The sequence below is a fragment of the Podarcis liolepis genome (assembly GCF_965112155.1).
Source record: "Podarcis liolepis genome assembly, chromosome: 7".
Lineage (NCBI taxonomy): Eukaryota > Metazoa > Chordata > Lepidosauria > Squamata > Lacertidae > Podarcis > Podarcis liolepis.
In genome coordinates, this window is record NC_139561.1 from 62,107,769 (window position 1) to 62,132,327 (window position 24,559).

At 44.8% G+C, this 24,559-nt stretch overlaps 1 protein-coding gene across 12 annotated transcripts in view; it reads right to left on the reverse strand.

The window, feature by feature from the left end:
* Positions 1–1,573: 1,573 nt before the first annotated feature.
* The window catches only part of CSMD2 (CUB and Sushi multiple domains 2), a 495,517-nt gene continuing 472,531 nt past the window's right edge, over positions 1,574–24,559 (reverse strand). For all 12 annotated transcript variants that reach the window (XM_083511538.1, XM_083511534.1, XM_083511540.1 and 9 more), the window contains 14 exons: positions 22,342–22,518; positions 21,022–21,201; positions 19,791–19,964; positions 18,467–18,640; positions 17,433–17,506; positions 15,932–16,043; positions 14,259–14,438; positions 12,993–13,058; positions 11,813–11,974; positions 10,112–10,224; positions 8,471–8,558; positions 8,070–8,202; positions 7,704–7,882; positions 1,574–6,581 (listed from right to left, as the gene is read on the reverse strand). In XM_083511538.1, coding sequence (XP_083367664.1) covers positions 7,723–7,882; positions 8,070–8,202; positions 8,471–8,558; positions 10,112–10,224; positions 11,813–11,974; positions 12,993–13,058; positions 14,259–14,438; positions 15,932–16,043; positions 17,433–17,506; positions 18,467–18,640; positions 19,791–19,964; positions 21,022–21,201; positions 22,342–22,518 — 1,793 coding nt within the window. In that variant the 3' untranslated portion in view covers positions 1,574–6,581; positions 7,704–7,722. The remainder of the gene's footprint in view (positions 6,582–7,703; positions 7,883–8,069; positions 8,203–8,470; positions 8,559–10,111; positions 10,225–11,812; positions 11,975–12,992; positions 13,059–14,258; positions 14,439–15,931; positions 16,044–17,432; positions 17,507–18,466; positions 18,641–19,790; positions 19,965–21,021; positions 21,202–22,341; positions 22,519–24,559) is intronic.

Consider the following 24,559-nt stretch of genomic DNA (forward strand, 5'->3'; position numbering starts at 1 on the left):
CCTTATTTTTTCTGGCGTTTAAAAGTAGTTTCTCCCTTTCTATAGACTTTCTTAACAACTGGGACAATACTGTATTGGCTAGATATGTTTCTAACCTTTTTATTCCTGGTTACGTGACTGGGAAAGACATCCTCCCTGCATTTTCTGAGAATAAATTGGTAGGCTTCAGATATGTAGGAAACTACAGTTAGAAAAGAATTACTGAGTAGGGCAGCATAGGACTGGGAATTCTAATCTAAGATACCAGTGATGAAAATTGTAAGAATTGTACACTCTTGATTCAGACTCCACCATAATCAGCCCTGGCTCTGCCCAATGATGACATGTGGTTCTGAGAAGATTACCCTCAAGAGAATGCAGTCCACAATAGGGGGCCAGGGAGCCACTGACCATCCATGGTCTAAAGACTAAATCTGTAGTGTAAGATCACTAAATATAAACCCATGAGATCTAGCTCTTGACCGTTTGTGGCTTCTACCACTCCTTGCCATTGAAATTTGGATTGGCAAGGTGGTTAACCCACCACAATGGGAGATGTATTTTGGTCAGGGAAAACAGGCAAGAAGATAGCAGAACTGATAGGATAGTCTAGCCATTTGGGGATAAAGGCAGAAACAATGAATAGACATGAGTTTTGTTTGCTCTTGATGAATTCGGGAAGCAAAATTAGATCATGGAAGGAAGCTATGAAGCATTTTTTTAAAAATAATTTGAACAAAGAACAACAAATGCTTCCCTTGCATAAATGCTTAAACTCTATAAAAGCGGTAGAGAATGAAGGAGTGGGAGGGCTGGATGTGTAGGATACCCTGGGAGTTAATTGCTAATTTACAAAGAACTAGTATATAAATTGCTGTTAATTAGCTTGGTAAATGCTTTCTGTGGGCTGCTGAATTAGAACCTGCAAAAGGGTAAGATCGGCAAACTGGAAGGGATCAGCTCTCTTCTTAACTTCCCACCTTGTGTGAATTTTAATGGGATGAGTGCCATAATATAATATAATATAATATAATATAATATAATATAATATAATATCTCCAACTTATAAAGGAAGTGCACCCATAATGTGCTCAACTTGTGTGCATGTCAAGCATCCTCTTTGATGCTTGATAGACCCAGTACTATTTTTCTAGAAAAAATGGTGCTGGAACTCACCTCCCTTGTTCTCTTAGAATGACGCCCATCTGAGAGGCGCTGGAACTGAGTCCCAGCAAGTTCAGGCCGAAAAAAAAAGTCCTTTGTGCTTATCAAGCCAAAAGCAGCTCACCACCAAGTACATCTGTGTGACTGTGTCTTGGTGACTCTAAACTAGCCTGTTGTCACAGGTGCGGTGGCGGCGGCTATCTAATGGGCTTCCATGGGCAGGAGTCCATCAAAAAGCCCTTTGTCGAAAGCATGAGATGTGTTTGCTGGATCAGGCCATGGTTTAGCTAATTCAGCAATCTTAGGAAGAATTCCAACAGCCCACAAGCATCAGGTGGTCAACCTGCAGACTAGGTCTAACTCCTGCCCACCCCTGAATATTTGCTGCATAAAAGAATGAGGAAGAAAAAAAACACCATGTAAGAAAAGCAATGCAAAAATTTATATTTTATTTTAATTCAAAAATTTAAAATAGCTCTCAAATTCAGTAAAGTACGCTGAGACACAAAGGATAAGCCTCATATACAGAGACAGGATAACTTAAAATGTTATATACTGCAGACAAGCCAGCTTTATGTAGAATACATATTTACAGTTGGTTTTCTTTTTTTCCTTCTTTTTCTTTTTTTTAAATGGAAACCATATTTATACATTTTATTACATTTACAAAAAAAGCTGAATCTTCCACTACTTTTTACTACAATAATGAAAAAAGAAAATTTACATTGTGTCTTTTTCTCCACTGTACAAACCTTTATTTCATAAAAATATATCTCTGTACAAAAAAGTTTTTTTTTCTTTTTTTCTTCATTTTTTTTCTGTTAAACTGTGTGATGCAAGTCCAATGGGCACTGAAAATGAAAAGATCTCTTGTCCAGCTTTCAAAAAAGCAACAGGGACATAAAAGTATCTCTCTCTTCCCCCTCCCCCCCCACGTTGATAAGAGAAAAGGAATTCATAAAAAAGAATCAAGCTTTCAGTGGGAGAATGCTCAGCAGCAGGGGGCCCCTTGCTCTGGGTCAGCCTTCACCAACGTGGTGCCTGCAATATGTTTTTGGCTGCAACTCCCATCAGTTGGGAGTTTTAGTCCATAACATCCATAGGGCACCAGGCTAGTGAAGGCTGCCCTCGGGTTTGAAGAAGTAGCATTGACATTGCAACTTTATACTAGCTAGCCTCCCAGGGCAGTGGTTTTCATAGTTTTCTACCTTAAGGTAACTTTTCACAGTGGCTGCTCTGTTAAGTTCCCCTCAACTGCATGTGGCAATGGATTCTGGGGCCTAAGCTCAGTCCACAAGGGTCTGTTGACCACTTAAACTGAGACTATGCCTTTAGTATACACCAGAGATCAGTAATTGTGGGCAAGCTGCTCGCCATTGCTGATCTTCCTGAGGAACTTTGGAGAAGTCCTGAAGAACGGTTTGGAAACCATGTTCTATTGCATTATCTCAGCAAGTTTCAGAAGTGTAGTGTAGGCTAGGCTGAGAAGGTCCCCTGGTTTTAATCCCTATGAGAATGCAAGATGCTGTTTGCAGGGGAAGCTGGTACTCTCCAGATGTTGGTGGACAACAGCTTCCATCCTCCCTGATCCCGGGCCATGCTGTTCAGCGAGCAGGTGAATTTGTAAAAGAGAACACAGCTTTTGGCCAAGTAGCTCCCGAGTGAACCAAAAGCCAGGGAGAGGGGAGGCAAGTTCTGAAGCAAACTCATGATGGCAACAGTGGCGAGTGGAACAAAGTTCCTTCAAGACAATAATTTAAGCATGCTACTTCAGGGGTATCGCTGCATGGTGCTGGATGGGTTTGGAAGCATTCGCACTGCCACATGCAATTATTAGCCCTCTGTTACCCATGTCAAAAGTTTAGCCAGAATCCCTGAAGTTTTAACTCATTGTCCTCTGGAGAAAAATGGTAACAAACCAGAGTGGAACAGACTGCTTCAGGAGGTGTTGGGGTCTCATTTCACTGGAGGAATTTAAGGAGAATGGACAGCCATCTGTGAATGATGTTGTATCTATAGCCTGCCTTGCAGATCAGGAGATTTGGACTAGATGATCTACAAGGCCCCTTCCAGCCCTATGATTCTGTTCTACGAATCACCATTAATTTAGGGCTTCAGTTGGGGAAGCAGGGGACTTTGGGTTCTAGCATGAAAAGTTAGTGAACATTGAAGGTTTGTTGTAGCTCAATATGGCAGAATGAGTGTCCAAACATGCCCTTTTAAACAATCTGTACTGTGTTACCTCCCATGGTTATGAAAATATTTCACTACTACTGCAGTTTAAAACCAAGCAAATTGCCCTGCATGTAGAAACCTTTGCATTAGGGGAAAGATCCCTAGCCTGGCTCTCTCTCTTGACACTCACTATAGTACTTTTCTGTGTGCAAATTGTTTCTTTCTTATGATGAAAGCTGCTCCTTTCTGCTGTCCCCAGCTGATGGGAGCTTCCACACAGAATGCCCAAAGTAGTTACACTGACTCTACTCTTCCTGAACTGCCCACACTCTCAGTTCCAAACAGCTCAGAGAAATCAGCACTACTACAAAAATATATCACCAAATCAGTATTTGGAGAATGCTAGACTGCTAAGAAGTACACAAGGGGCGAAGGTGCACATTCACCCTGATTAGGCTACATTCCTGCTCAAAGCTGTTGACATGAAAAGGGTGAAAATTAATTCAGAGTCCTCAACACTAGCTGTCTGACAATTTACTCAAAATATACTTGTTCCCTGCAAAAGATTTTTTTGAAAAGGGATAAGGCATGATTGTGATTTTACTGTCCCTGGTTCTGCCCAAACCTGGTTGTGTGTGTTAAGGCACCAGTATGTTTTTTCCCTTGCTGTGAGTCTCAGCTAAAAAACCTCAACTATCACCAAATGGCATCTTCTGACGAAAGCAGCTTTCCAGGTTGAAAGCTTGAACCAAACCAACAATACTGGTGAAAGTCAACGCTGCCGGTTTCTCCCTTTTATTGGGGTAGATGGCAAAGAATGCAAACACCTGTGCTCCTTTATAGGGATTAAAAAATGCAATGGTATTTGCACACAGTAAAACAATCCTGCACTTTGAGTTTCCTCTGGGATTCTAAAGCCGTTTGGCGTGGAAATTATACAAGTCGTTATTTGGGGGAAAGGTCAAAGAGTTCTTATCATGGGGTTGCTGTTCAAAAGTTCTTACTGTAAAAATCTCCTGAAAGGCTGGTAAGAAAGGTGATTCCCACTAAACATCAGGAAGAATTTCCTGATGGTAAGATCTGCTTGACAGTGGAACGGACTCCCTTGCAAGGTGATGGAGTCTCCTTCCTTTGAGGTTTTTAGCAGAGGTTGAATAGCCACCTGTCATAGATGCTTAGTGGAGCTTTGCTTAGCTGATAGTCTTGCATTGCAGGGGGTTGGCATGGATGACCCCCCCCCCCCGGGTTCCTTCCAATGCTACAATTTTATTCTATGCTCTCAGGTGGATCCAGGATTACATCTAGAATCTTCTGGACATGACTGAAGCATGCTCCAGTTTAATCAGATTTTGCCTCAAGTTTGTTAAGCAGCCAGAGTAAATTCCAGCTTTAAACCATGCCCCAATGGCTACACAAATCCCAATTTTGTTTTGTCTGGGAAAATATGGGGCCCATCTACCCTAGTTTACACAAATGGTAGATGAGGCTTTAATGTTCAGTCAACTGTAATATACCTTTGATCGCTTGATGATGGATGCTCAGTAGATGAGGCACATCAAACATGTGTTCTCGATTGTACCACTTCAGACTGCAGGTGGGGCATTGCAGGGCTGTATTTATACTTATCCCTCTACTCTCTGAAATTTTCTGCATGTGGGGTGAGGGGAGTGAGGTAAATAGATGTCAAAGAGAATATTTTCAACCAACTCTCCCTGGCAGACTACTGCTATAACCAAACACTGAGCTAGATGGATCTGACTGCGTGTGACAAATGGGCTGCTCTCGACAATGCAAAGTCTCTAGTCTATTGCCAAGAGTAAAAATCCAATCTAGACCAGTAGTGCAAGATTCTGTCCTTGTAGCAAGAGATGGGGGCTGAGTGGGTTCGTTCAGGTTCTCACTTCAGTAGAGCAGTTGTGCACTCCAGCAGGAAGCACAGAATGTAATAAAATGGAGAAGAGAGCAGTTTCACAATGCTGCAGGCAAACGTATTTGCCATATTTTTTTGAAATAAATGTAAAAGAAATGTGAGCAACCCTACTATGGTGGTACAGATTTTTTTTGGGGGGTGGGGGCTCAGCCTCTTTTTCCCTAAAAGGAATCTACATGAGGAGGGAGGGGGTCAGAACAAAATGAATTAGTCTTTTTAGACACTGGTGAGGCCACATACAGTAACCAAAAGGACTTCATGACTCTCATGCTGCCATATTCCTCAGGGCATTATTCAAAAAAGCAAGGGAAGTGCATTTGTGAGAAATTGTTCCCCAGTGACAAAATATTGTAGTTCAAGGGCTGGCAAAATGCGACTGACCTGCAATGAATGTGCTAGCTAGGGAAAGATGCTTCGATTTCAACTTTGACAACTGTGCAAATAAGGCTGCCCATCCCCTATGCCAAGAAAGGTCCCTGGCATGGTCCTTACTCTCTAACAATCCTGTCAACGCTAGCAAGGACAAAGCAACAATGGCAGCTGTGGTTTAAAAGGCAGGGTTCGAATTGGCCTTATACCTGGAACAAAGACAAGCAGCTGACCTTGACAGAATAAAGCAGAGGTTATTTTAAAGTACAGAATGAGGTGGATTGGGTCTGGATGTGTGTGGCAGGTTTTGCAGAAACCTCCAGTCCTTGAAGTAGGCTATTAGCATGAAGTACCTACATGAGATGGGGGAGGAAGGAGAGAATGAACACACATGAAGCAACCATTTCTCCATTTGCTAAACCTGCTGCTTTAGTTCAATGTGATGGGTGCTTTTGTGCCCCATACTCTCTGCATCCAGGAAGTCTCGTCAGCCCCAATGCAGCCACTTCATCTTACATGTCTTTCACTTCCTCTGGCAATTTAACGCTCTTGGATTTCCCTACTAGGTCACGATGTATTCCCCAGAAGGCAATAATCAACCAAAAACAAACAGCTGGACAACCTCTGGTCTCTGGGTTCTAAAATTGGCCAGAATCAGCTGGAAAAAGGCTCAGAGGTGGGGGGACGTGTTGGTGGATCCACTCCCATGTGGTCGTAACACAAGGGCTGGAGTGGGTGCTTTGGTTGATTTGACTATCGGCTGCAGGGTGGAACGGAAGGCAATGAGGATGTGGAGCAGTGATGAACAGCAAGGCAGTCACTCTCTTTCTCTTTCTCTCTCTGGATCAACTCAAAGGCACCATATCAACTCCACAGCCCCAACATTTCTGGGAGGGATGATCATGGGCAAAGATGAACCAGGAGGAACACCGGGCACTGGCGAGACTCCCGTCTCTGGAGAATGCTGCAGAGGAAGAGAAAACGAGAAGCAAGGCTGGATCCACAGCACAAAAGAGTTACCTGCTCTCAATGGGCTGGCTGTTAATTCCCTCTACGTTTCTAAAATTGAGAAAGGGTTATAACTAATCCTTGCCTGCTTATTATTCCAAAGTGGTGTGAATTATGTCCAGTCATGTTCAAATCTGATTACCATTTTTTCCTTGTGGAACCTAAATAAACCAAGTAATTTTACCCAAAACAGCTGTTTATTTATGAAAATATTTACATTGCATCTATATTACCATAGAAAGGAGACCTTGAGGTGTATACAAACCATCATAAAAGTAACACCAAACGTGGACTCCATTAAACACTGAGCATAGTCATCTGTAAAAAAACAACACCCTAAATGGAGATTGTGAGGAAGCTTAAGAAGTAGAGTGATTTATGGTATGGCCAGTAGCAGTTGGTGGGATTTGTGTGTGGCCACGTTGCTGCTCTGCTTTCCCAACACCCTGCACCATTCCCTCTTGGCACAGTGTGGGCAGGAGCATTGTATTGGGAGCCAGTGTGGTGTAGTGGTTAAGAGCGGTAGTCTCGTAATTTGGGGAACCGGGTTCGCGCCTCCACTCTTCCACATGCAGCTGCTGGGTGACCTTGGGCCAGTCACACTTCTTTGAAGTCTCTCAGCCCCACTCACCTCACAGAGTGTTTGTTGTGGGGGAGGAAGGGAAAGGAGAATGTTAGCCGCTTTGAGACTCCTGAAGGGGAGTGAAAGGCGGGATATCAAATCCAAACTCCTCTTCTTCTTCTTTGCTGTTGCATGCACACCACGCTGAGCTCCTGCTGCCTTGCCCCTCTCCCTCTCCCTCTCCCTCTCCCTCTGGATAAGCAGCAACAATGCACGATGTTAGGAAAGCAGGTCGGCAATGCAGCAATCCATCTGCACTGCCCTGCCAGTCACTACTGGGCATCCTGTCCCTATTTATTTGAAATTTATGTCCTAATGCAGAGGCCCAGATCTAGGAAGTCTTTGGCCTGTGTTGAGTCACCAATAACAAGGTTGGGAAACTCCAGCAAATACTTTGCAAATTAAAAACGCTAGATTACTTGTGAACTGGGAACAGCTGAACAACACGGCACTTACTGCGCAGGTTTGTTAAGTGCTATACCGCAGTGCACACGGTGCTGACTGTAAACTCTGCCTCGTTGGCCATGATATCCGTCGGCTGCAAGTTGCGGTCATACATGGGGTTTTCAAACGTTCCACGAACATTGGTGTTTTCATGCCCAGCGTAACCATTGAATGGCACCTTCGGTCTCCTTCTGTACCAGACAAGACCAAAAAGAGGAGTCAGAGATGGCCCTGCAGGGCATGCCAGCAGAGAGGCTACTTTGATTGAGCATGGTTGATCAGATATTGGTTGTTTGTCGGGAGTTCCTTTAGACAAGCAGAGCCACTCTCCTCCCTACAAGGTTAAGCCTCCCTCCGTTTGCTTCCAGGTTTGCTCACCTGTGTTTGTAGAGATAGAGCACAAACCCTGCAATAATCAGGGCAATGAAAGGCACAAGGATAGCAGCTGCCACTGAACTGCTGTTGGATGCAAATGGATGTCCTATAGACTCGGCATCTCGTTCAATGATGTCTGAAAAGGAAGATGTGCCATTAAATCGCATGCCATGCTTTGGGGGTGCTTTGGGGGACAGAGGCTGGGGGTTCTGAGTCTGAATGGCCCATCCCTCGCCATGTGCCCACTACTGCATAGATATTTGCTCAATTCACATAACTGAAAATCCCCCCATTGCATTGCTGTATAAAAATTACAGATGTAATAGTTATACTGGTATTAAAATAATGTACAAGTAAAAAAATTTAAAGGATAGGATTTTTTGCACGAAGGCAGGATAACTTACCTAGCCTCTGCAGGCCAAACTGCCCAAAACCTTTGCCATGCACAAATCCCTGGTAGACAAACGTCCCACTCGATGATTCTGGAGAGACCTGTGTATCGGAAGGAGGAACAAACTGCAGAATCCCATGTTTCTGATTGCATAAAGATTCTTTACTTTGGAGGGTGGTTTAGCATAGATTGCTAGACTTTTTCTCCAAAAGCCCCCAAATAATTATTCAACAAAACAACATAACAGTACAAAAATGACGAAAGTACACATTTTGACAGCAAAGATATGGAGCCCACAGCAAAGAGAACTGATCACAGACAGCAGGTTGCTCGTCCTGAAAGCAAATCCAGCGCTCCTGAGCAGTCTCTTCAAATGTTGAAACTGCTCAAGTGTAGTGTTGGGTCCGGGTGCTCAATCAGCCACCCAAAGGGCACTGATTCAGCTCATGCTGGTTGGACCAGCACAGAAACTAAGTATGCATGATTCTCCTCTGTCAATGCTTATGCTGGTCAGAGAGACAAATGTAGGAACCAGAGCTAAAGAGTCCCTGCAGATCACCACTGTTGAACAGCTCTAACCGTCAGACTATTCTTCCTAATGTTTTGTTGGAACCTCATTTCTTGTAATTTAAATTCATTGGTTTGGGTCCTGCCCTCCGGGGCAGCAGAAAGCAAGCTTGCTCTGCCATCCATGTGACAGCCCTTCAGATATTTGAAGACTGATATCATATCACTACTCAGTCTCCTCTTCTCCAGATTAAACACATCCAGCTCCCTTCACCATTCTTCATAAGGCCTGGCTTCCACTGTGGTGCCCAGAACTGGGCATAGTATTCTAGGTGTGGTCTGACCGAGGCAGCATAGAACAGAGCTATTACTTGCCTTGATCTGGGCACTTCTGTTGATGCAGCCTAGAATTGCATTCATTATTTTTTTGCTGCTGCATCACACTGTTGACTCATCTGAAGCTTGTAGTCTACTAAGATCCCTAGATCATCATCTTCTTTTTTACATTTACTGGTGTCAACCCAGATGTCCCCCATCCTATATTTGTGCATCTGATTATTCCTGCCTGCGTGTATATCCTTATCTTTGTACCTACTGAAATTCATTTTGTTAATTTTGGTCCTGTTCTCCAATCTGCTAGGGTCATATTGAATCCTGATTCTACCTTTTGAGGTATTAGCTGACCCTTCCAGTTTGGTGTCATCTGAAAATCTGATGAGTGCCTCCTCTATTACTTCATCCAAGTAATTTATAAAGATGCTGAACAGCACCGGGCCCAGGACAGAACCCTGCAGCATCCCACTTGTCACTAATTTCCCAAGATGACGGGAAACCATTGGTGATCATACTAGATTAGGAGCTAAAGATCTGGTGAAGTGGAATAGAATCCAGCGGGTCGTGTTGGAGAGGATATTCCATAACTATAGCAAGGAGGTCACTACTCCAATTAGTAATCTTATGTTGACTTTTACTTCAGACTCCCAGTGCAATGGCTCCTGCTGTTTCTTGTTCTCATCCCTAGCCCCCCCCCCCCCCGCCTTCCACAGCTCTATACGTCTGCCATTGGAACACTTCAGACAAATTCTGAAAGCGTAATGTGTGGATGGGCCAAATGAACAAGACAATACTGGGCTGCGCTAATACTTACATGACCATCTAAAGCCCACTTTTCGTTCTTGAATTTGTTCATGAAGATCTCCACCGGCCCTGTAATCTGGTACACCTGGAGGAGCAGGTGGACATCTTCTCTTTTGTAAATACCTGTAAAGAGAATACAATGAGAAGGTTGGTCCTTCAAGAGCTTGTGGCTTCTCTTAGCAAAAAGAAAAGCAAAAAGACTTATTCACACTTCCTCTTGTCTCACTGCTTTTCCCTGGGGAAAATCACTCTTTAGTGCTCATTTGGAACAAACAACAATTTGGGTTTTCTCCAAATTTCTGTTTCATTTGACTTAACACTAAGGAGTGGGCTTTCCCTGTAAAAGGAGTGGGGCAATGGGAAAACTGTTTGGACCTATGCTTTCTGGACAGAAGATGAGCCAAAGTGTGGACAAGCCCTGACAGAGGCACAATGAAAGTGACAGTGATGGGTAATATCCTAGTGATATTGGAGAAGAAGACTTGCAAGCTCTTTCACACACTGGACCTGCACTCTCTAGTTGCACAATGCTAGAGTTAAGATGCATTTTATTTCAGATGCTCCTGTCTTCAGGCAGCACTGAATTATTCAGGATGGTGAAATTCCTAAGAGCTCCAAAAAGCTCACTCCAAACAAGGTGGATGGGTGATGAAACATCAGACAAAGGTAAGTGCGAGTAAGTGCGCAGCGATGCATCTTGGAGGCAGAAAAATCCTAACCATGAATAGAGTTTCAGTGGATTATCTGGAAGCTGACCTCAGCTTGCCTCTTTGATCACTTGTTTTGCCTTGACTGTTGGTTAGATGCCTGAACAGGGAGGACTAAGGATCACTGCAGTTCATGACTCTACACACTTTATTGCAAGGGACCTAAGGAAACGGCAGTTTCTGGGTCCTCATTGGTCTGATGCAGGAATGAGAAACCTGTGGACCCTCCAACTGGACTGCAACTCCCATCAGCCACAGCCAGCATGGCCAATGGATGATGGGAGTTGAGTCCAGCAACATCTGGAAGGCTGCAGGTTCCCTAGCCTTGGCCAAATGCTGCCCTTATTTCGGCAGGGAGATAGCTACCTACACTTTTAGCCATAACCTGGCACCATTAATACACTATTAATTTGCTGTACTGTATACTGCAGGGTTAGGACTTGCCGATCGCATGGTCAGTGGTTCGAATCCCCGCGGCGGGGTGCGCTCCCACTGCTCGGTCCCAGCGCCTGCCAACCTAGCAGTTCGAAAGCACCCCTGGGTGCAAGTAGATAAATAGGGACTGCTTACTAGCGGGAAGGTAAACGGCATTTCCGTGTGCGGCTCTGGCTCACCAGAGTAGCTTCGTCACGCTGGCCACGTGACCCGGAAGTGTCTGCGGACAGCGCTGGCTCCCGGCCTCTAGAGTGAGATGAGTGCACAACCCTAGAGTCTGTCAAGACTGGCCCGTATGGGCAGGGGTACCTTTACCTTTTTACCTTTATACTGCAGGGTAGCCAATGTGGTGCTCTCCAGGCTTTATTAGACTGCAGCTCCCATTATCCACAGCCAGATGGCCAATGGTCAGGGATGATGTGAGCTGCACTACAACCAAATCTGTAGGACACTGCATATTGTGCTAATTAAGTGAAGTATGGAATTTTTCTACTTCTTTATTAGCCAACATGGATGGGCAACTGACTGCATCATCTGTGGCAAATAAGGATATATGGAAGCTGACCTACCAGACAGTTGTAGCTCCACACCACTGTGGTCTTTCAGGGTGGCATTGACTTTACTGGTGACTGGGTCAAAACTCGTGACAGAGAGCATAGTCAGCTGCTTCTTGCCCATGTACTCATAAGAGCCTTTCCAAAAGGAGTTCTTTGCAAAGACGTCAGCGGGAACTAGGAACAATGCAAGGCAGAACATTTGCAAGAAGATGGCAACAGTTAGCCAAAATTGCCTGACATTCAGTTTCATACTAACTGAAGCTGTCCATGGAGTTTCCATGGAACTGTGGTTTGGTGTGTGAATGCAGAGTGCACTGCAACTAGGGCAAGAGGCACCACTCAGTGGTAGAGCACCTGGTTTGCATGCAGAAGGTTTCGAGGTCGATCTTTGACATCTCCAGGTAAGGCTAGGACATACCCCTGTCTGAAATCCTCAAGAGACTCTGCTGCTCAGTGTGGAAAATATTGAGCTAGGTGGACCAATGGTCTGACAAATGCAGCCTCCTATGTTCTTAAGGAGAATTTGGTTATCACCCCTAGGGCAGCCCTTCCCAGTGAAGTAAACTAAGTGAAGTAGCAGCACAAGGATAGGCAAGCAGGACTTTATAAAATGTTGGCAGCCTAGCAAAGGGTGCAGATGATACATCCCTTCAGAGCTATATCTATGAGCACAAACAAAGGGTTTTCCTCACCACTTGGGTTCAAGGTTGCTAGGAAATCTGCAGAGACATAACTTAGAGGAATTATTATAAGGCATATTGATATGGGGCAAATAGGACTCAAGCCTTAGGATATGGTTCAGGATAGCAGAAGGGATGGCTTACCCTTTAATTCTGCATTGCTCACTAAAACTACCTGGTCCTCTTACACTGAAATCATTCAGTACATTGAGCAAACAGACTTTATACTGGTGCTTACAACTTTAATGCGCATATGGGGCAAAAAAAGCTTCATTTATCTGTGAATTTATCTTCCTTTACTTCCAATTAAGAGCACTCATTTAAAGTATTTTAGTTGATTAATGGAATGAGTTTTGATCTATTAATCAGTTAATTATTTGATTCCACTTGCATAAATTTGCAAGCACTGATTCTGTTGGGGGTGTGGGTGAGTGGAATGGGTTCTGTGCCATTTCTTGTTTGAGCTAATTTTCTAAATTTGGTACTAAGGTTTTAATAAAGGAAAGCAGTACCTGACACCTTGGGAAGAGGCAGGTCCCTCGCAGTGCCCACTGGTCTCCCACTGGGACGGATGTCCGCTATAAAAAAAGAGACAAACAAAGGTCAGTTCTCTAAGCAGCGCAACAAACAGGTCTGCCAGAACATGTGAGGATACAAGAGGACCTTTCTGAATAAAGGAGAACATTGTTGTGGTGGGAAGGGTTAGGTGAAAGACTACAGGGGCTTTCTTGGTAGAGGTCTATAAAATTGTTGTTATAGGTTTTGGGGTCAGTCTGGATGATACCTCTGGGTACCTTTCCAGGCCTGTGATTCTGTAATCCAGTGAGGTCTAGAATCTATAAGAGGGAGCTTGCTGAATTAGTAAAAGTAGTTCCTTTTTCAAGGTGGTCTTGACTGGCCTCATCAGCTAAGTTAGCTAAGAAGAGATGTTGCCATAGTGACAACTGGATATGCTTCCAGGAGGGGGATAGCCATGTCCTCTGCACACACCTTGTTGGGCATCAAGTCATCCTAGGTTTGTGAGTTTGGTTTGTGAGTTTTGGCTGGTGCTGGAAGCTGGAGACACAGAGGCCTATCTACTCTGTGCTGGACCCAAAGCTGTGACATGGGGCTTCCCTGGAAATCTGATGGGAAAGCAAGATCTGCTGAGGCATTAATGTTGTGAGCCCTTCTATCTTATGCTCAAGCTATATTTACGTGTATATGAAAACATATATCCTACAGACACCACAGTCTTCACTGGCCGTCATTCTAAGAAAACTGAACCCTGGGAAAACAGTGGAACACCTAGAGTCTCTCACCTCTTGGCGATTGGGACGCAAGCAATACTGAATGGGGAGAGACAAGACGGAGGATTTTCTTCCCCTGTGGTGATATGAGTATGGCAGGCAATAGGAAGTAACTCTTTCTGCAGTGCATAATTCAATGATGTCAGAAGACATGGCCTTTCTTGAATGGCTTTTTTTTTTTTTTAAGGACTAGCCAAATCCACAGAGGAGAGATCAATTTATGGGAGGAGTAAGGAAGCTTTTTTGGACCATGGATGCCCATATCTTTTGAGGAACGTGCAGGTCAGGGGATGCATGGCCCAGCATTGGGTGGAGGCAGAGGCAAGAATGGGTGGTGTAATGGATGTGAGTGTGTGTGGGGGGGGGAAGAGTGAATGAAATGAATGAATGGCCAGGATAGTGCAGGATATAAATGAGATCTTGCGATCTCTCTCTCTCTCTGAGTCTGCAGGCAAAGGACAAATTTCAGCCTCATCACAGAATGCTTACCAAGGCAAATAGGGGGCTTCCCTGTCCAACTGCCATCTGCTTTACAGGTCCTGTGTTCTGATCCTCCGGTCAGGTAAAAGCCACTCTGGCAAGAGTAGATCAGGGTGTATCCGAGGGAGGGCAGGTCCAGAGCACCCACGTTGGCATGGGATGGGGTTTCTGGCTCCTTGCAAGTGTGAGCTTGAATTATACAAAGAGAAAAGTCAACACAATTTACACCTACATAAACTCTACACAGTTATGGAGATGGACATCATTTCTAAGGAGCAGGAGGGCTGCTGGGCTGGATGGGGAAGTCCTGTGAGCTGCAAATGACCCACTGGTTAGAGCTTCCCCCTTGCCAAAAAATGATTTAGCTGCACAAGCCAGTCCTATTGAGATCAGTCAGGAAGAGGTGCTCATTGTAAGATGCCAGGGGTCTCTGGTAGTGGGGTTCAGAAACTTATTTGTTTATTTTAATTATTTATATATCACTTAATGATGTCGTTTCTGAGCAGGGTACAATAGCTTTACTCTTTGAACCATCATTGCAGCTTAACAGGTAAGGGAGCAGCTGCACTTCAGCACCCCCAGTGTGGATGGCCAGAGAGTGGTATTGCACCAACAATCTCTGTAAGCTCTGGGGTTAAAGCTGCTGACTCTGGCCTACCGCCTCAGCCAGAGCAATGTGTTGCTCAGCCACAAAGCACAGGGACTTTAAGACTTTGGCTTAAAGCACACCCTCTGATAAATGCAACCTCTTAGATCTCACCCCTATTTCCTTTTGTGCCATGTTTCTAGACACAGAGTTGTGCTTCAAAGCTCTGTGTCTGAGCACTTTTTTTTTGCCCCAGTGCTTTCCACATGAAAATCCACACTTTATCTCTGAAAACAATTCCACGGAAAGCCCAAATTGCTGCTTGTTCTGATTCAGCATTAAAGAGCGGGTTTTCACAGGGATATCACCAGGGAAAAAGGAAGGAAGGAAGGAAGGAAGGAAGGAAGGAAGGAAGGAAGGAAGGAAGGAAGGAAGGAAGGAAGGAAGGTGCTTGGACATGGAACACGTGGACATGTTCCTAGAAAGTGTGGGGCAAAAGGATGAGCACTTAAACTAAGAATGGCCAGTGGGAATTTTGTTTATTCCGCAGACCTTATTGCTGTATCAAAGCTTAGCTGCTTGCCAGAGTGGAAGTGGAAGATGTCACAAGGGCAAAAGTGTCATAAGCTCCCCTTGCGATTGTGCTGCTACTCTGAGCACTAGGCTCACTAACCATGAGAGGAAGATAAGGAGAAGGGCTGCAGAACTCAGTGGCACAGCACATGCTTTGACCCCCAGCTTCTCCAGCAGTAGGGCTGTGAAAGACATCTGCCTGGGTTTATGGAGAGCAGTTGCCAGCCAGTGTAGACAGTGTACACTTGAATCTAAGCAAGTTTCCTATGAATGGCTTTCAGAATGCCAATCCCTGCTTCACCATTTTCTGGCCCATCTGCTTCCCAGCTGGACTCCCTGCCTGGATGGAAGCCACTGGCTTCCAGACCACCAACCTGTACATTTTCCATGGGGCCATTAGAAAATCTGAAGGCAGTCTAGGAGACTTGCTTCACCACACACCCCAAACCCCAGGATTTTAGTGCAGGCTGCACCCCAAAAGCCGGCCAAGACATTCTGCTTCACATCAGGCTGCAAGACTCACGGATGCAATCAGGCTGCATTCCACTCCATGTCAGGTTTGGGAGACAAGCCCGCGTGGTGGAGCCCTGCAACAGGTATCCTTTGTGGCACTTGAAATAGACGATGCTCCCGATCTGTTGGTATGGAGAAACAGGGACTGAGCGGTGGAAAGAAAAGGGGTTTACAGCCTTTACAGCCTTGGAACCTGCCTGCAATTGCAAGCTGTGAGATGTGGCCCAATAAACTTCAGGTGGCATCTTTAGGCAGCTCAGGCACTCTCACAGCCACCCTTCCCAGAATGATGCTTTGAGAGCCTCTCTGGACTATTGAGAAGGGTATATGTATTCCAAATAAATAATAATAAAAATAATTGGTGCTTTTTTGAGTGCAGCAGGGACTCTACTGTTAAAGTTAGGGTGAAAGAAATAACCTAAGCAGGGGGGAAGTGGGCTAAAATGAAGAGGAGGAGTGGGGTGGGGGCAGTGGCAGTGGCAGTGGCAGTGGCAGCAGCACAATATCTTGTGCCAGCCCAGTTTACGAAAGGCCATGCATAGCAGTAGCCAGAATGTTGGACTGCAGAGATGTGGATTCAATCCCCCAGTCAGCTGTGAAGTTCACTGGGTGACCTTGAGCCAGTCATTCTATCTCAGCCTTGGATTGTGTGTCTAATGCTTGCTGCTCCAAGTTCCTTGGATAAAGATGTAATAGGGAAGGGCAACAGAAATAGGAAGTTGTGAGAACCAGGACTTGCATCCCACTGTCAAGGGAGGAGGAGAGGAGCGGATTTAATTCTGAGCGACTAGTAGTCATTAGATGCAGGGGTTGGTTTAGCCCCTACCTCAGTTCAGGTGACCCAAAGAGCCCCGCAGCATCAGATTAAAGGTTTATCTAGTACACAGCATCCCATTTCCCCACAATGGACAACCAGCTGCCTCTGGAAAATCCACAAAGCAGAACTGGACCACAATTGCCCTGCCTCCCACTGTTGTTCTTCAGCAACTAGTATGCTGCCTCTGATCCTGGAGATCACAGGTGACCACCATGACCAGTAGGGAGTACTTCTGCACACAGTACCCAGCTAACCTATGGAATCTGCCGCCACAGGATATACTGACAGCTAACAGTTTCAAAAGAAGGACAAGACAAATCCCTGAATGATAATGGTAGTGACGGCCACTAGTCACAAAGAGTCAACATCTCTGTGAATCACCAGCTGCTGGGAACAATTATTGCTCCTCATGTGCTTCTCAGAGACATTTGGTTGACCACTGTGGGCAGCAGGATGCTGCATGAAGTAAGCCTTTCGTTTGGATTCAGTAGGGTCTTCTTATGCAACACATTTGCACTTCAGTTCAATCAAAGGAATCATTCTGTGTCTGAGAAACGTTACGTGGAAGGGAGGAAGGGAGACTAGATTAGATGGATGGAAGGATCGAGAGATACTATGCATCAGGCAGATAAAGGAGTTCATTTAGAGAGAGGAGAGAATAAAATTAGATCAATAAAGAGGCAATAATAATTACCTGATAACCTTGGGAGTTGTTTTGCATTCCATAAAGGGGCACACCAGGATCTATACATGTTGTGTGTGTTGAGTCTGATTAGAAGCAGACAGAAATGTAGTAAAAGATTGAAGAGCAAGGAAGAGTTAATGGCACTATTAATCTAGCATTATTTATCTCCATTTATCTTGCTTAATTCCAACAAGTGAGCTGTGGCAAAGGGATGGGTGAATCTGTCAATTTCAGTTTTTTTTCAGCTTCTCATCCTTCTAGTTGTAAGTTCAGCTCTCCACATCAGTTTGTGATTTATCTAAAGAATCCCTCATGAAAGTCCACCAGCATTTTGGTATGACTTTCTCCTACTATACACAATGTTGCCTAATGTATGCATTTTTGCAAGCAATTTCCCCTAACAGAATGCAATTTTATGCTATTTTCACTAATAACAAAATGCACATTTCCCCCTAATACACACAAATTTGCACACAATGTTTATTTAGATAACTGGATCATTAAATTCAGAGAAGTATGAGTCATGAAGGATAGCTTTGATTTTGCTCAATGATGGTTATGGGAAGTGCAAAATAGGTAGATTCCCATTAAATCCAAACCAAACTGAATTTGGTTTGCCATTCTTCCCTATGGTTCTGATGAATGTTGCACTGGGAACTTCTGGGCTGACAGTTTTACACTACAAGGCTCCATGAGCCCTCCCCCAATCTTGTGTGTCTGGATATTTAAAGTAGTAGCCTGAGACAAAAGATCTTATCTCAGGTGTTGACTGGGAAAGGGAGAGGACTGAAGATCCCATCAACTGCAGTAGGGGAGGCACACAAGGAGTCAAGTGTCTCATACCCTGGTCTAGCAACCATACCAATCACTCTCCCTCCCCTTCTCTCTCTCTCTCTATACACACACCCATCCATATGTATATATGTATATGTGTGTGTACATACACACACACACACCCCTTCTAGACATTTTGTTGTCCACTTTCAGCACTCACTGGCTCATGGCTTTCATTGGTGAAATGCCCCACCAAAATGCCCTCTTACCTATGCAGCTTGGCTGTGTTCCACTCCACGATCCATCAGATTGACAGAACCTCCTTGCTGATCCCACCAGCACCAGTGGAGGCAAACAGGAATACGAGACAGAGGAGCGATACGTGAAGCCCCGGTCTTCACGCCTCCCTTCAGCTGGGATTCCCGGGTCACCACAGAAAACGGCTGTAACAGAGCAGTTAGGCTACCTTAACAAAGGCCACCAGTTCAGTAAGGCAAACGATTCCCAACACAAATGAATCCTCCGATTATAGACACATCCCACATAGAGCTGCAATTTTAAAGAAAAATCAGCTTCCGGCATGAGGGGTAGGCGAGCATCATTCAGTACACTTCTGCCTTGTCACCAATTACTGTTTAATTAATTTCCTTCTACCCACCATCTCCTAGCAGAAGGGTTGAGGGAGAATGAAAGGTAAGCTTCCATTTTTCACCCCTGCTTTGGTTTACATTTAAAATGTATCTTCAATTGTACAGTGGAAAGTCACCATGTGGCACTGCATTAAACAAGAAATCTTGTTTTGTTCTACAACAGGTGAGGGGAGGTGTGCAGTACATGAGCTCCCCCCACCCTCAATCTTTTGATAGCCATTGTCCGGGGAGGACGGTGGGAAGAAGGCACCTTAATGCCAAGCTTTCCTATGGCAAGTTATTTTAAGAGAACCCAATGCAGCGGTGGTGTGGGCCGATGAAACTCTCTCTGCACAGAAACAATCAAAGCTTGTTCAATCACACACAGTTTGCGCTTGGAGAAGGATTTAGCATCTAGCAAGCCTTCAAACACTTCCTCAGCATCAAGGGCCAAGTCTGCAAACACAGCTTAGCTTCTCATTTTCTGTCTAAATGAAAGGCAGGTTTGAAAAGGGGTCAGCAAATGCCACCCAGCATTTCCCTCTGGTGCAAGAATGAAGAGGATGGGTTGTAAATTGTAGATTTGATGACACCTTTGGATCAGCAGTTTGTGTGTTAAGTAGGAATCACAAGTAGAGTAGAGTGAGGTGGGCTGAGGCTGGCCCACTTGAACCAAGGGAGTGCTTACAGGTCCCCCTGCTCCGCTGCAAGAGCCTGCACCCTGCCATTTCTCTCCTGCCTTGATTCCCTTTTGGGAAAGCAAGTAACCTTACCCACTTTGCCTGTGATAGACAGAGACATTTGGGAAATGGCATGAAGTCTGGGCTCAAGTTACTTCAGTGGTCCTTCCACAGGCCTCTGGGTCCTGGCCTTAGCCCAAAGCAGGTAATGTCTGGAGTGAAATATGTCCCACCCATTCCACTTCCAATTTTCCCCTACAGCACAGCTGAGATTGCATGCTTACGAAAACACTGCGGAAGTTCTCCGCTCCATGATCCATTCCCTTCGCAGGTCAGAATTGCGGGCAGGGATAGCTGGTATCCTTCCAGGCAGCTGTAGCTCACGCTTGATCCCCAGCTGAAATCTGACCCCACAACTTTTCCATTGGGGACAACCTGAGGAGGTTTGCAGATGATAGCTGGGCAGAGAGAACAAAAGGGCACATTCATTCCCAGGTAACCATCAGGGATGAGCAGAATCCAGTGGTTCAACTCCCCAACGTTTTGGCAGACAATGGAATGGATCCAGATTAGATCTCAGCATCCAGAATGAATAATGCCAGGGGTGGGAAAGTACACTAGGGGTCATATCCAGGCTTCTGTCAGGCCCTTGGGACTCTCTCCTCAAACCATGGCTCCCCCCCCTCCGGCAACATCCTTCACTGTTCCTTCTCCATGCCTTCTCTAAATACTGCAGTCAAGGGCTGCAGTAATGTTTCTTGCTTGCCTAAATAGAGAATGCATGACTGGGACGCAGTCTATTGTACAACAATCACTTTCACTGCTCAGTTTACTTTTATCTTTGGCCTCAGCCATCATTGGCACAGAGTCCCCATAAATTTGTCCATGAGGAAAAAGGTAAGAGGGGCAAGCAGGCCCAATGAGGTTGAAGTTAGTGCCTGGGGCAGAATCATACTAGTGGAGGTGATCTTTCAGATAACATGGCCCCAAACTGTTTGGAGCTTTAACCATCAAAACCAGCACTGATTCATTTGCCGGCCCTCGCAGATAGGCATTCATTGGTTTAAAAGAGAAGAGCAAAAACCCACCAGGTCTCTCTTCTCCAAAGGAAATTGACTTCACAAATGCCAGTCTGCCCTTTCCACTTGGGAAAGGGAATAATCAAACACTGCATGGATATAGATGGCCCCCATTAACAAGGGGACAAGATGACCACAGCATACATGCAACCAGCCATACAGTAAGCTGGCCATCTGGAACATCTGTTGCATGGTAAAGTGGACTTCAACACACATGCACACCCAGTCAGAAACCCATGGAAGGAATAGTAATATTCTCCTTGTCCTATTTACTGTGTGTGCAACCATGATAATTGTAACCTTGACAAATGGTTGTCCATAACAAGCGCTGCCATCCAAATTTCTTTGGAAAATCTAGATTATATTCCCAGGCATACAATGCATTTTAAAAACAACAACAACCTAATCCTGAAGATGCTGAACAAATAGGCCTTACCTTTGCAGACAGGTTTTGTTCCATTCCATGTCCGGTCCTTGGTGCAGGTCAAAGCAGAGGCTCTGTCTGTCTCCATCATATAGCCAGGCATGCACAGAAACGTGACAGTCTTATTGTAGGTAAAGTCATTGCCCAACCGAATGCCATTGGCTGGCACGCCAGGATCCCCACAGTTAATAACTGGGTGGGAAGAAAAACACATAAAGTGGTTACATTCTCAGAATGTCTCCAAAGCAAAGTTGCAAAGCTGGCCTCTGAATAATGAGATATAATGAGCAAATCTTCACTTCAGTTCTAAATATAAACCTGTATTTTCTCCAGATTGCAGATTTGGGTGGGTGAAAGCAGAGAATGGTCATTTGCCTAATTCCTAAATGATGTGCTGGGTAAGGCTAAGCTAAAATGCCACACACACCTAAATAATTTGTGGCCCTATTCACAGACTGCAAAAATGAGAGGAAGCATTTCACTGATTTTTGGGTGCCTATGTGATTTTTAGCACATGAAAATCACTGAAGCTCTCTTATGGTTCTGATTAGCTGGTGTCTACCATCCCCCCCAGCCCCCCCCCAAAGTCTAACTGCAGGGAGTAGTCTAGGAGGAAATTGTGGTTGCCAGGAAAAAGTGGCCATATTTTAGTGGCAGCTACCCCAAAAGTCCTTTAAAACGGGGGCACTTTGTATCTCTATGTGTGAAGGTTACAGCCACCATCTTCAAAGGAGCTGAAGTGACCCCCCCCCCAAAAAAAAAACCAAGAGAGAAGGGGGAGAGTTTCACTCCCTTTTATGATTCAAACTCCACCCCTACCCCCCATTTGAGTACATGCCGCCTAGGGCTGATGGCATTCCAAAGCATCTGAAAGGCAGTAGGTTGAAGAGGGCTGATATAGAAAAAGAAGGGACCAAATGGGAGTGGTGGATGCAAATAAACTGCAGTGTGGCTATTCAATTGTTCATCATTAAGATTAAGAGCCTGATCTGGACTCTTCCAATGGCATCTGGCTAATTGGTGTTGAAAAAGAGGGAGGACTAGACAAGGTGGATGAAATTTTGGTCAGTGTACAGTGGTACCTCTGGTTAAGAACTTAATTCATTCTGGAGGTCCATTCTTAACTTGAGTTACCACTTTAGCTAATGGGGCCTCCTTCTGCTGCCACGCCGTCACAGCACGATTTCCATTCTCATCCTGAGGTAAAGTTCTCAACCTGAGGTACTACTTCTGGGTTAGCAGAGTCTGTAACCTGAAGTGTTTGTAACTCGAGGTACCACTGTATATATAATGCCTTACTGGATTGCTCCCAGCAGCTCTTGAGCTACTCACCTGTACACTCTGGGGTACTTCCAGTCCAGGTCCCATTGACCGTACAATGCCTGCTGAGCACCCCCGTGGAGTAATAGCCATCCCGACACTTGTAAATGATGGAGCTTGAAAACACCAGGCCATCATTAAATGTCACTATTGCATTGCTGGGAGTCCCAGGGTTTCCACAAGATATAACTGCAATGAGCAAATAAAGGTCAAACAAGAAGTGTCAAAGGTTACTTATGAAAGCTACATTCCAGAAGCATTTGGATTGGTGTATGTAGTTGACTTAGGACAAGGTTCCCCAAACTTGGGTCTTCAGTTGTTTTTGCATTACAATTCCCATAATCCCTTCATCCCTGACCACTGGTCCTGCTAGCTATTGACGATGGCAGTTGAGGTCCAAAAACAGGAAAATAAACCACTTGGACCTGTGCCTGGAAAGCATGGTGCAAAATGAAGTCTGGATGAGTCCTGCATCTGCTCACAAGATGTGTAGGACCAAACAGCTGTAAAAATGTATAGGAAAACACAAATAAATGAACAGCTGTGTACAATAAGAGAGAGTCTCCTTTATTTCCCAAAGGAATCAGGTTCCCTCTCTCCTTTATATATAGTAACTGCCCAGTTAAGTTTCCTCAACATGCCAACATCCTTTTCAATAGAGCAAGAAGGTGACATAGCTAGTCCAGCCACATTTTGGTACTGAGAAGTTTGGCTTTACAACTCCTCTTGAAGGTTCCAAATGCTGCTTCCTCCAGATCAGGTGACTTTTAAAGAATATAAGCTTCTGCACAGGAGTTGTGGAAAATATGACCTTCATCTCCTCAGTTAAACATATGTATTAATGACTATCAACCTAGAAGGCTCAAGAACAGGAAATCTGGCCTTTTACCTGATCCTTATTCAGGATTTTTGATCCCACACGCTCCCCTTTATGTTTTCCTTGCTGCTGAAACAACACCCTGCAATTGCTCCCTAACAAGACACTACAATGCATTTGCTGAAAGCCTGCTTTGGAACAAAATGCTGTTGAAAGCCTTCAGCACCCTTTAAAGTCCTTGCTTGGAGCTGGCTATTTCACACACTTTTAAAATTAAACAGTAACTTACATTTTGCTTGAAATGCAAAGCAAGACGTGCCGGCATGGGGGAGAGGGATGGCGACAACAACAGCAACAACACACCCGGGCAATGTAAATGTACCTTTGACGGTCATATCAGAATACGGAGGAGGGGGACATTTGCCAATTGAAAGAGAGCACAGCGGCATTGATTTCAAAATGTGTTCAGCCTTTTGTGGCATTCAAGGGGCTTGATTTTGAACAAAAGTCTGCTTTGGAAATCCAGTCGGGGGTATGAATGTGCAAATCAACGATGAAAACAGCAGCAGCAGCGATTGAAAACTATTTTTGTGAGATCCCGTGATGTCCATTAGTCCCCACACCACTGGCTCAGTTGGTCCCATGCTCGGATGAAAGAAACTGGGAGAAGGACAGGGGACAGCTTTGGCTGGCTGACTCGTTTTTTGTTCTAAAAAGAAAAATGTCCATTTCCATGTTTAAAAATTGCTGGAAATTAAAGTTAAATGAAGCCTGACACTTGCGCACGGAAAATGGGTCTGGGATACAAGGCAGCCTCTGTCGCATAAAGCAGAGAAGATAATACAGCAGACTTCTAACGCAGAGCGATTAATTAACTCGCTTCATTTCAAACCATTAGTGGCCTTTGAAATACTGATTGGGATTCCCCCCTCCCTTTAAAAAAAGAAATCCTTTTTTTCCCTGTGAATTTTTATAATTATAGAAAAAAGACTTCAAATTAATAATCCCACCAGAGAGTAAGTGCTGTTCTTTTCACTGCAGATGAACTAGACCAGAAGGAAGCCTATTCCTACGTAGGAAACTGCCTTATGCTCAGTGAGGCTATTGGTGCATCTTGCTCAACGGGGTCTACCAGTAGCTCTCCCAGCTCTACCTGGAGATGCCATTTGGGATAGAACCTGGGACCTTCTGCATACCACTGAGCTACGGCCCCTTCCCCGTCCCTGCCATTTCACCATGACTTGAAGGAAGAGGGTGTGGGGCAGCAGTAGATGTTGGTCTTGGGGAAGCTGCATCTCCCCACCAACTGCTTTATACCCTGCCCACTCTGGGCGGCTCCCAACAGAATATTAAAATACAATGATACATCAAATATTAAAAGCTTCCCTAAACAGGGCTGCCTTCAGATGTCTT